The 12,466-nt window shown below is 44.0% G+C and overlaps 1 protein-coding gene across 2 annotated transcripts in view; it reads right to left on the bottom strand.

Annotated features, from left to right (window-relative positions):
* flnba (filamin B a) overlaps positions 1-12,466 on the bottom strand; it is a 60,578-nt gene that overhangs the window by 10,424 nt on the left and 37,688 nt on the right. The window contains exons 19-38 of one of the 2 annotated variants that reach the window (XM_007575732.2): positions 12,218-12,372; positions 11,968-12,085; positions 11,181-11,260; positions 10,912-11,097; positions 9,650-9,964; positions 9,007-9,100; positions 8,240-8,440; positions 7,989-8,162; positions 7,750-7,912; positions 7,097-7,257; positions 5,764-6,055; positions 5,072-5,225; positions 4,813-5,002; positions 3,893-4,140; positions 3,323-3,406; positions 2,079-2,184; positions 1,863-2,003; positions 1,140-1,268; positions 837-1,010; positions 431-589 (exon numbers count right to left, since the gene is read on the bottom strand). In XM_007575732.2, coding sequence (XP_007575794.1) covers positions 431-589; positions 837-1,010; positions 1,140-1,268; positions 1,863-2,003; positions 2,079-2,184; positions 3,323-3,406; positions 3,893-4,140; positions 4,813-5,002; positions 5,072-5,225; positions 5,764-6,055; positions 7,097-7,257; positions 7,750-7,912; positions 7,989-8,162; positions 8,240-8,440; positions 9,007-9,100; positions 9,650-9,964; positions 10,912-11,097; positions 11,181-11,260; positions 11,968-12,085; positions 12,218-12,372 — 3,324 coding nt within the window. The remainder of the gene's footprint in view (positions 1-430; positions 590-836; positions 1,011-1,139; positions 1,269-1,862; positions 2,004-2,078; positions 2,185-3,322; positions 3,407-3,892; positions 4,141-4,812; positions 5,003-5,071; positions 5,226-5,763; positions 6,056-7,096; positions 7,258-7,749; positions 7,913-7,988; positions 8,163-8,239; positions 8,441-9,006; positions 9,101-9,649; positions 9,965-10,911; positions 11,098-11,180; positions 11,261-11,967; positions 12,086-12,217; positions 12,373-12,466) is intronic. The other variant, XM_007575733.2, reaches the window with a different exon arrangement.

The raw sequence follows: 12,466 nt of genomic DNA, 5'->3' as shown, positions 1-12,466 counted from the left end.
TGGCAGCTAACAGACTAGCTGCCACTGTGGCAGCTAACAGACTAGCTGCCACTGTGGCAGCTAACAGACTAGCTGCCACTGTGGCAGCTAACAGACAGCACATCGACATCTTACGGTTGTCAAAGTCAAGCCAGCATAAAAGACCTGATTATCGATCCCTCACTATTTTTTCTTCTCGATTATAGGGTCTTCCTGACCTTGTTATCTTAGTGTTGACTATTAGTAGCAAAGCACCGTGTCCCTCTGTCTTTTATACATCAGGCGTCTATTCAAGATTTAGTGCGTTTCATCGATAAACAGCTAAAACCGATGCCAGTCATCGTTGGGAGATGGAGTGGGATGTTTCGCACGTGACATCACAATGCAACGCGTCAACAGAAAGCAGACTAAGAAGCAAGTGTGTGTGTGTGTGTGTGTGTGCGCGTCTTACCAATGTGGTTGTTGGCCATCCTCTTCAGCAGGCAGGGCTCGTCCCGTCCTGACGGCGCTCTGATGCTGGCGGTCAACACGCTGAGGTCAGTCTCATTGATGTCCAGGAAGAAATCTGCTGCAGAGCCCAGTTTGACCTGAGAGCGGCGCTGGTTGTCCTCTGGAAAACACGACGACAGGAAGATAAACGAAAGCTTTATCCATTAAACTCCAGCCTGATGGAGGCTCTAGCCGATGAAATTACATTTAAAACCCAATTCAGAGCTAATCTGGTAGGCTGTTAAATACGGACGATGCCTCGGGCTGCACTGTATGTAACTGAACAAAAGACCGTTGAGTTTAGCAACTGTGTGTCTGATCGTTATTGTCCTGTTTCATGCTGTGTGTGTGTTGATGTGGGTTCTGACCCGTGATCCTGGCGGTAAACGGGCTGCCTTCGATGTGATCTTCGTTGTATTTGACCAGGATGTTGTAATCTCCAGGCAGCGTGGGAAGGTAGCTGACGGTGCATGTCCCGTTTTTATTGTCCACGCAGCTGATCTCTGCTTTGGACGGACCCTCGATAGCCAGGTCCAGACCGCCTGGAGACAGAGACATTTAGATACAGCTAATCAGCTAACAGCTAACCACCTGAAATGTAAGAAATAAAGTGAGTAATGCGACATTTTTAAACATTGCTATGCTGGACCTGCTCCTCTCCTGCAGCGTACCTTCAGAGGCGTCGTCTGTGCAGACGGTGAAGGTTGCCACCTTGTTGGCGACGCCGTAGCTCAGTCCAGGGCCGAAGGCCGTAACGTTGGGGCTGCTGCTGTGGTTCACGTAGAACTGGAGCGGAGACTCTGCATGAAACAGAACGCGGTTCAACCGATTTATAACATTTCTTTTAAACAGAAAGATTCACTGTAGGACATCCAAGTCACAGTTTATGTTTTAAAACATCCACTGAAGTTCGGAGCAGAAAGACATTAGCCACTTTAATAGGTTCTGAATCACTTTATCCTGGAACCAGCTGCAGTTCCTTCTCTGGACAGCAGGAGTCTCCAAACTCAACCCATCTCACCAATTAAACATTAAACATATTTTTCTCTCTACAAAATCTGGTAATTTTACTAAATAAAAGTGTTTTTGGTTTATTTTAAATATTATGTAAAATAAATTATCAGAGCACAAAGCATAGAATTAGACTGAATAGATCCGCCCTTATGGATCAGGCACATCATCACAGATATCTGAACTACACGGTTTTTCAATATTGGTACCGATACAGATATTAATATCGGATCGTTGCATCTCTACCTGATGTGATGTCACCAGATTAAAGTGAAAGCTTCTTATTTTAAACAGTAGTATTAATTTTTAACACTTTTTCTAATTGATTAAATCACTCCCTGTATCGGACAGATTTTTAAAAGCAGCTTTATGTCGGTACCGACCTGGGATGTGTGTGCCATTGTACTTGATGTGCATCTCATGCAGGCCGGCCTCAGTTGGGGCGTACTGGACTATCACCGTCCCGTTTCCGTTGTCTGCGATCAGCGGCTGCGCAGACTTACCTGAAGGCATCAGCACCTCACCTGCAGAGAGAAACGACAGTGAAGGCATCTTTTCCGCTCTCTGTTCCCTCCACTCCTCTCAGTGACGGAGTTTACCGGTGATTTCTCCCGGCCTGAAGGCGAACGGGATGATCATGTCAAACGGCCTGAAGCCGCTGCCGTTCACGCTGCTGCTGATTGGCTGGTAGTTCTCTGACGTCACCTGGACGACACACAGGTGGAGAGGGATTAAAACTGGAAACAGACTGACTGGACTGCACTGCAAACATGCTGCTGCTGCATCCAAGCCCCGCCCACACAGGGGCATCATGGGAAGTGTAGAGCAGTGAAGCGGTAAGGAGGAAGACGAGTGGTGACCATGATGACGCAGCCAGCGATGAAGAATGGAAACTTTAACCCCCTAAATGAGAGAAAGAACCGTCTGCAGAGCCGCCCAGAAACCTGCATGATGTTAGCAGTGTGCCGCAATCCGATTGGCTGAGAGGAGAAAGGGAAGCGATGATGTCATGGAGGAGAAGCAGCCGAGTGAGAGAAGTTTAAAACGGAGAGAGAGAAAGAGAGATTGGTGTTGAGCCTGCAGCTGTTCACCTGCAACAGAAAGGTGTGTGTGTGTGTGTATGTGTGTAATGTTTACATCCATGCTCATATCTGTACAGATCTACAGTTTTTTAATTAATAATCTGTCTTTTAATGCCAATTTAAACATCAACATTTTGTAAATTTTTTATTTAACCAACTCAGTTTATTGAGTATTTATGTTGAAAATATTGAAAACATAATTTTTAAGTATACTGAGTCAAAGATAATGTTTTACTTTATTTTATTTATACATATTGTCTGTTTTGTGTTTAAAGATTTATCTATATGGATAAATAAGATTTATTTTCTTCAAACTGCTCCTTTTCATTAAGAACGTTTGTGTTAACATGTGACATGTTCATTTTAAACCGTAAATTAATTAAATAAGTTTTGCCCTTACTGTACACTATTTATGTTGTTATTCTATCTTTGTGAGTCTCTTTGCTGTTACACAGAAATTTAGATTCTATCCAGTGTTATATCCATAATTTATCCAGAAAAATAGTTGTTTTTTTTACCAAAACTTGAACAAATGACCAGATTATTAAAATCAGATCAATCTTTATAAAATTTTAATTTAATTAGCGTGAACTGTGCATATTTTATTGGCTCTGGACGGATGATCTGCAGGAAAAAGAAAAAGAAGGTAATCTATTACAAAAACCTGGAACATTGCTGCATGTGTGTGTGTGTGTGTGTGTGTGTGTGTGTGTGTGTGTGCGTGTGTGTGTGTGTGTATACTGGTGAGTGTATTGTGGTACCCATGGCTGGAAGCCAGCGCTAGGGGGACCGGCCTGTCTCTGTTGTGCCATCTGCTGTTGGCTGATGGGAACTTCATCAGTAGCCTGAGGGACACGATAAAACGGATTATTTCTAATTCAAGAAAAAAAAAAGCTGAATAGTCCGTTAAAAAAAAAAAAATCATGAATAAAGTTACCAAGAATAACAGAGTTCCTCATTAAGTATTAATTTCCTCCAAAAAGTAATTTAATCCACAAACTTCAGTGGATTTTATTGTGATTTAAGGTGGGAGGCCCAGCCCCCTTGGAGGCGGGGCTAAGCCCACCCAGGCGTTTTGCACAGCTGAATGGTTGCCATGGAGATTAAAGAATTTCTTAAACATGAATGAAAGAATCAGAGCAAAGCGGGAATACCATAACAGTTTTACATGGCACTGCCCCTTTAACTGGTTTCTATACGTTTCCTGTGGAAATCGGCAGTTAAAAAACAAAATAAAACAAAACTAAAACTCAGCATCTTCAGCCTCATGCTGTCATTTTTATAAAGGGAAATAATCTTTGCGCTGATGTAAGTTAGCGACGGCCCCTCACCATGACTTTGAACGGGCTGCGCGGGATGTTTTCCCCTCCGAAGCGGACATAGATGGCGTAGTTCCCCGGAGCCGGCGTGGTGTAGTAGATGTCAAAGGTGCCGTCTTCATTCTCCATGACCTCGGCCTCCACCTCGCTGCCGTCGGGTTGGACCACCACGCAGCTCACCTTGCCCTTCCCGGCCGCCTTGGCGTTCACCACCAGGCCCAGCTCCTCGCCGATGGCCACGGTCGGGCCCACGCCCGGTCCTGGGGAGACGGAACCGTTGGTCGTTCTGAACCCACTGAACGAAGCTGGACCCCCCCTCCCTTATTCTGACCTCACAAAATTGGTGTCAAACATTCAGTAAAAGTTTTTCATTTTAAGACATGAATAAATGTTTCCAGAGGTTTGTCACAATCACTTCCTGATTGCTATAAAAACTTTGGTTGCACAAACGTAGCGGAGTTGATTGTCACCAAATTTGTTCAATTTTGTAAATGTGAAGGCGGGGAAAGTTGACCTCTGACCTCCGGAAACTTCCCACATTTACAAAACTTAAGCAAATTTGGTCTCCAGCAACTGTGCTACAAATATTTCAGCTGCACAGTTAACTTATATCAATTTAGTTTGATTCGGTTAAAGCTGCAGAATGTAAAGTTTACGTTTGTTAAAACTGTTAGGATGTCAGTTTATTATGAGACAGATAATCTGTGAAAACATTTCCTCCATCTCCTCCCTGAGCTGCATTTGGCGTCTTAAGACATGCAACAAAATCAACCAATCAGAGGCAGGAGGCGGGTCTTCATGTGGAGAACCTCATAGTGACCTTTTTTGTAAATCTTAATTATAGAAGCACAAACAAAAATTTGTGCTGCACAAACTTTGACAGCAATTCAGTTTAGTTTGAAGATCTTTGCTCGGGCGAAGGTCGTCTTTACCCGTCACCGTGCATTTGCTGGCGTCTCCGGTCGCCGTGGCGCGGACTCTGTAGGGCGACGCCGGGATGTCGTCGCCGCCGTATTTTATGACGATGGTGTAGCGCCCGGTCCGGTCGGGGACGTAGGACACCGTGTAGGTACCGTCATCGTTGTCAAGGATACTGGGCTGCTTGGGTTTCCCATCCTGGTCCTGCGGCGGACAAACGCATTGTGACGCAGTCTTTTCCGGTTACCGTGTGAGCGCGAGCAGGTTACTGACCGTGATGAGCACACTCAGCTGGCCCTGGCCGGCGTCTCTGGCGTCAATGTTGAACTGGACCGGGAAGCTGGCGGGGACGCCGCTGGTCAGCCCGGGGCCGCTGGCACGCACTTTACTGGCGTCATGGGTCGGCAGAACTCTGAACTTGAACGGACTGAAGGGATAGGATGAAACGGGTACGAGTTGAATCCAACCAGAGAAAAATGCCTCATTTCAGATTACAGCAGCTTTAGTCTGAAAACCTTCTGGGATCGTTTCCTTTGGTTGGTAACTGAACTGATCATCTTGGATTAATTTGAATTAAGACTCTTGTCATGGTAATTTTTTCTTGGTGATAAATTGTCCCAGAAGTTATTGCAATGAACAATTTTCAAGTAATACAACAGCAATAACATAATATAATTAATATAACAGCATAATAATCTGAATGCTTACATTTGTCCACTGACGGGTTATTTTGCTTTGAACATGAAGATATTTTTCATACTTTTCCTTTAAATAAAAGGGAATGTAGAAGAAACTGCAAAGCCAGATGTTCATTTCAGAAAGTCTTACATGAAGTGGTTAAATAAAATCAGTCATTCAGAAGAAATTGAGAGTTTAAGCTAAACAAATTAAACATGGTGATGTGAAGTGTTTAATACTCCCAGTGTGTGTGTGTGTGTGTGTGTGTGTGTGTGTGTGTATTCCACCTGCGTGGAACGTCCTCGTCTGCGTATTTGACGCAGATGGAGTACGGTCCCTCCACGGTCGGCGTGTACAACACGCCGTGCGTCCCGTCGCCGTTGTCCGTCACCTCCACCGGCTCCGCCAGCCCCTTCGGACCCGTGACGGCCACCGCCAGCGGCGCCTCGCCTGCCTTCCTGCAGTCCACACTGAAGGATTGTGGGATATTTGCCCTGACTCCCGACGCCACACCTGGACCAGACACCTTGACCTTACTGGAGTCGACTACGGCTTTCACCGGGACCTTAAACGGACTTCCTGCAAAATGAAAATATGGAGGTTTTTAAATGTAAAATACAGGTAGAAACTTTAAAAAAAAGTATCTTTTCCCATTTGTGTTAAAAATGTCACTTTGGTCAAAATGTGGTATGAGAAAGATAATTATATTATTTGTAAACACTGAAACGAGTGCAGCGGTGTCCAAAATGCGGTTCAGGGGCCGTTTCTGGTCCAGGGCAGCTGCTTGATTAAAATCTTCTGACAATGGAAAATGTCAAAGTATTTGTCGTTTAATAACCAACATTTCATAGCAAACAGAGCCACATTTTTTTAGTTACTTGGTCAAAAATGAAAGTTACTGCTTTAAACTTTGGTAAAAACAGGAAGTGTTAAAAGGAAAAAAAGACAAATCCTGTTCTTACAATATGGCAAATCTGCAAAATCTTTTTTTAATTAAGGCTCTACAGTGATGCCCTTCCTTGTTAAACATATTGAAGGATTAGTTTATTGTTGAACAGGAAGAAAAAACTTTTTTGTGTGATTTTTTTCCCCCCTCTTATGTAAGATTTTGGTATTTTAATGGATGTTCAAAACAAAAGCTGTTTAAAAATCTCCAACAAATCCTCGTTTTACGTCCTGCTCATGTCCTGCAGATGTGTTCAGACGTCGTGACACCTCCAGCCGGCGGAGCAAACATCAGAACCACGAACCGGCGGCGGCTCATTAAAGGTGTTAAACACGCCACACAAAGTCAGTAAAACCGAGCCGCGTCTTTCCTGTCGGAGCCAAAAACCTCTCGGCCACATCTTTGAAGCATTAAAGTTGATCGCTCGGCATGAGTTTAACGAGACAAAAACAATCCGAAAACCTCAGAACACGAGGCGGAAATGAGGCCCGAGCCATCAAAGTTTATTTATGTTCAAGGCGAACGCAGATGCGAGCGAATGTTTAATTCCTCTTCGTCACGTCATATATATCATAATCCCCACAAAGAAAAGAAAATCATCTGAAATCCGGATTTTAATGAGAACATCTGCCAACGCTGAGCCGGCATCAGCTGGCGTGGAAGCGTGACCTCACCTGGGATGTGCTCGCCTCCGTAGGTGATGTTGATGTCGTAGAGGCCCGGCGTGAGCGGAACGTACTCCACGCTGCAGCTGCCATCTTTGTTGTCTTTGCACGACATCTTGGACTCAGACGGACCCTCCACGGTGATGCCCAGGCCGCCGATTCCTGCGCCCCTGTGAGGAGAAACGACGCCATGACGGTGGAGAACAGGTTGAGCAAAGACGCCGTCTTATGGTTTATAATAGAGATGGGAAAATTTTACAATCTCACGACTCGATTCTGATTTCTGGAGCCACAATTTGATAAAAAAAAAAAATCAGGTTTTTTTTTATTTAAAAATAATGCTTTCTGATTTAAACCATCAGTGTTCAAAGGATTCTCATGATCTACTTAATATTTAATAATATTTGTTTAATAGTTATTTAATACATTCTTTTGGTTTTTGCAGATTTAATTTTTGAAATTTTTTATTTTTTGGGGGGTTTCCATAGTAACAGTGATGTCAGCACACAGAGGGCGGCCATCTTGTTTTACAGCTTCTGTTTATCGAACTTTAAAAAGGTCAGAGGTCAGCTCTACAATGAAGATAAAATCTTCAGTAAAGAGAAAAGCTGATTTTTCTGATGAAGTAATTCTGTTTTGTAACTGGCGACGCTGTGAAGCACCTGGTGATGATGTTGAAGGTGTTGTTCTGGTCCGTCAGGGCCTGCTGCAGACCCGGCCCGGTCGCCACCACCCTGCTGGGGTCGCAGCCCTCCATCACAGAGACTCTGAACGGACTCTTGGGAACCGGCGTGTCGTCGTACAGGACGCTGACGCTGTGGACGCCTGGGAAAACAAACCAGGTGCTTCAGAACCAGCAGTCCATCAGGTGAATGGGTCGAGCCTCGCCCCGTAGCGGTACCGTTCTCGAAGGGCGTGTACTCGACGCTGTAGGTCCCGTCGGCCTGGTCGGTGACCACGCACTCCGTCAGAGCGCCGGACGGATTCTTGACCTCGGCCTTCACATGCTCTCCTCCTCGCCGGGTCAAAGGTCGGGCGTCCACTGTGAAATCTGTGGTGGCTTCTCTGAAAACGGCTGCAGGGGAAATTTAAAGTTGTTACACTTGAATTTTACTGACTTTTTCCCCAAACGAATCGGTTCCAGCCGCACACCTTGGCCCTCGACGCCGGGTCCAAACACTTTGACCTTGGAGGTGTCGACTGCAGGATCCACCATCACCTTGGCCGGGAATCCTGGCACGGATTTACCTCCGTACTTCAGCATCAGGGTGTACATGCCGGAGGTCAGGGGCACGTAGGTCACCATGTACGTCCCGTCCTGGTTGTCCACCACCTCCGTCTTTGCTTTCATGCCTGAAATACAGAAAAAATGTCTTTCAAGGACAAAACACCATATTTAGGACGATTCCTTTGTCCTCACGCCGAAACGTTTCACCCATCCTGCTTTTAAACAGTTTGAGCTCCAATAAACTGGACGAGAATATCAATGTTCAGATCTTAGCACATATTTTTATGCCGTTCCTTTTTTCACTTTCGCTACATCAAAGAAATAAAAGTGGTGTGTTTGTTTTTTAATTACCACCAATTTCCAATTCTAGACATTAAAAATATTAAATCTGTATTTTAACAAAAGGTTATGTAGCTTTTGCTACTCTAAAGTTTTATTTTTATGGACTGAAGGCAAATTGTTTCTTTGGTTTTCAAATGTTGCAAATGTTTGATTACATAAAGGAGCCTGAATATAAATGCATGGCACACTTTTATAAAAAATAAAAACTCTTTCAACTGGAAGTTCTGTTCATCTTTTACAGAAATCTCAAACTATGTGAAGGCTTCTTTTAACGTGATCAAATTAAAATGTAAACACTTTCTCAGGCAGAAATGAGTTTGAACTACTGACTTAAACAGGTTTAATTTACCTGAGCCTGGTCCAGACTCCGGCGCCGCGTCCAGGCTGAGCTGACCCGGTCCGGCCCGAGAGCAGTCCACATTCAGAACGCTGATCTCTCCAACCTGCAAACGCCAGGCCCAGATTACATCTTCACTTCTGATACTGATATGCAAGATTCAGTGTCAAACAATACCGACCCGATGCAGGAAAGCAGCTGATTGACTTAAAATGTTTCCTTTTTAAAATGGATTAAATTACAAATTTATTTTATAACTCTGCACCAGAACAGCACATTAAATACACCAATAGCTTCATGAAACATGTAAAAACAAGTTTAATTTGTTCAGTCAGTGCAATTAGGAGAAAAACAGCTAATATAAAATAATTAATAAAGCAAAAACAAACTACAAAAAAAACAAAAAAAAAACTTTCATACGGTTCAGAAAGTGCGATTAGGAATTTCCAAAAATAAATAATGAAGTACGACGTCGCTGAGAGCACAAAGCGTAGAATTAGGCTGAACAGATCTGCCCTCATGGATCAGGAACATCGTCATCGATACCTGATCCATAACTTCTCAATATTGGGATCAATATTAATATCTGATCGGTGCATCTTTAGTTTGAAAGACTCCAGATGGCTGAACAATAAAAGCAGCAGAAAAGTCTCACCTTCGCCTTCTTCAGCCCCGACCCCGAGGCGACCACCTTGGAGGGGTCAAAGGGCATCTGGATGTCGGCTCTGAAGGGCGAGCCGGGGATGTGGACGTTTTCGAACAGGATGTTGACCAGGTAGTCTCCGGGCTCGGTGGGCAGGTAGGAGACGGAGCAGGTGCCGTCGCCGTTGTCCGAACACTCGATCTTCGCCTCGGTCGGACCCTCCACCGTCAGGCCCAGACCGCCGGTTCCGGCCCCCTTCGTGTCGATGGTGAACTCGGCCGGGTCGCCGACCAAACCTCCCTTCAGCCCGGGACCGAACGCCTTCACCTGGAACCACAACAGACCGGCGTCGTTATTTAAACCTGAAGTTAACCAGAGAAATGAATCCTTCGGTACGAGGAGGCGAATCCAGTGCTGCGAAACTGATCATAAAATCTGATTCAACATTTTAAAATTCCATTGTTCTGCTTTTCTTTGCTTTTGATTTAAATATAGTTTATTTGTATGTTTATTTTTTATTACTCTACATTCAATAAACTATTACTAAATATAAAGTTATGTGCAAATTAAACATTAGAAATTACTCCAAATATTCAGAAACACTGAAATCAATATTTTCCAATATTAAACATAACATAAAAATAAAACTTACAGTAGGTAATGGGCAGTAAAAGTACTCCTAAACGCTGCTCGAGTAAATGTAACTAGTTACGACCCACCTCTCTAAATCATTAAAAAGTTACATTAACCTTAAAGCACTAATAAATGTTAGCTGTGCTAACGCTAAACGGCTACACCAACACTGTATTTGGTAGAAGCTAATGCTAACGCGCTGACTTCAATTTAAATTTCATCTGCTTTTAAAACCTAAACCCAATTGGCACCAAGCTGATCTTGATCTCATCCACATGTTCCTCAGATATTTATGTTTATTTCTCACTGTTTAATTTTATTCCTGTTGGTTTCTTGCTTTAAATAAAGTTAGTGGAAAAAGCAAAAGTGAAGAGAGTGCTGCATAAAGTGGCTTCAAAATAAAAGCATTAATATAAATGTCTAAATAACAAAACATCAACACAGATGTCAAACTTTAACAGACGCAAAACAGCCATGTAAATTAGCGCTTACCGATTTAGTGCCAAGGGCACTCAACGTTTTCAAAGCTAGCAAAACCGCTAAATATTAGCTCTGCTGTTAGCAGATGGTTTCTTTATGGTTCAAACCTGAAATAAAAAGACCAGACAGAATAGTTGTCAGGTTTCCTGCTTGGCGCTCACCTTGCTGGGGTCTGGAGGCAGCTGGGCCTCCACAGGGAAGGGGCTTCCCGGGACGGGGTGCCCGTCGTAGGACACGTTGACGGCGTAGACGCCCTCCTCTGTTGGGGTGTAGCGGACCGAGCTGACGGCTGCTCTCCCCGGCTGGGGCTCCACTTTACAAGGCACCGCTCTCTGGCTCGGACTCAGCTGGAAACGGCAGCAGGAGCGGAAAGGGCATCAGCGTCGAGTTAAAAAGCTATAAAAACTTAAACTGCAGCGTTGGTACCGACCACTTCCACCTCCAGCTGACCCTGGCCTCCGGCGCCCTGGGTGTCCACCATGAACTGCTGCTCCTCGTTCACCTCCACCCCTGCAACGCGTTCAGGAAGCTTCAGCTACACGCTCAGAAACATGACCCACTCGTTTTAATGACTCAAAATAACATTTCAGAAAATATAAAGGAATGAAGCGATTAATCGGATTAATCACGATGAATCAATTACTGAAATAATCGTCAACTAATTTAGCAATCAGTTAATCATTAGCTGGAGAATACAGACTGGAAAAAAGTTGATATTGAAACAATAACACAATCAGTAATCAGGGCAGTAATATATTCTACCCAGAACTCAAGTTTCATAGTTTCAGCTTCACCTGGTTCAAATTTTGTAAAAATAAATAAAATCCTATTTTTTTTACATAAATTTTTTTTTCTGTTAAAAAAAAATCCTATTTTCTTTATTTTTTTAGCAATCCAGTTACCGATCAGATAAATAAAACAGATCAGCCCTACAGAGGTATCAACGTTAAGCCGGGCAGAACGCGCTGAACTTATTTTTGTTCTGCAGATGCTTCCTGTGTTAAATGATCAAACATTCACTAAAGGTTATTATGTTATTGCATTTTAGGCAATAAAATGCTTCTTACTTATTAATTTAATTATTTTTCACCAGACTAATCAATATCTATAACAATCATTCGCTGCAGAAGCTAAAACTATCAGATGGAACTCCTGATAGCTCAGAGTTTCGGATGGTCCCTGAACGTCTCACAGCCTCCAGTAAAAAAAGGTCTCACTTCCGTCCAGGTTGTCCACGGAGATTTTGCTGAGGTCCAGCGGAGCGGCGACGCCAACCGTGAAGGGGCTGCTGGAAATGGGGTCACCGCCAAAGGTCACCACGATGGTCATCTCCCCCTGCAGACACCCAGAGCATGACCTCAAACACGCTGCTGTCTCACTGCAGACCGAGTTCGCTTCATCCAGTTCTGGCAGTAAAAGTTTCCAGTAAGAATCCAAAGTGCACAAATGCTGTGCGGCCCGGCGTACCTGCTGCACAGGTGTGTACTTGACGGTGTGAGAGTAGTCGTAGTTGTCGATGATGTCGAAGTCTTTCACCGACGAGGAGAATGTGACGTCCAGCGGCGCTTTACCGGCTCCTTTGGTTACCACGGTGAAATGGGTCGGCTTACCGCTCTCCACACCTGCACAGGTGGAGAGACAGAAAACAGTTCAAAACGAGCAGAGATACTACAGGTAACGATCAAATTAGTCTAGTTTTTAAATAATGGTCGACTA

This window comes from Poecilia formosa, unplaced genomic scaffold, assembly GCF_000485575.1.
Source record: "Poecilia formosa unplaced genomic scaffold, Poecilia_formosa-5.1.2 Scaffold387, whole genome shotgun sequence".
NCBI lineage: Eukaryota > Metazoa > Chordata > Actinopteri > Cyprinodontiformes > Poeciliidae > Poecilia > Poecilia formosa.
Note: the sequence above shows the minus strand (reverse complement) of the source record. Positions and strands in the feature narration are given on the sequence as shown.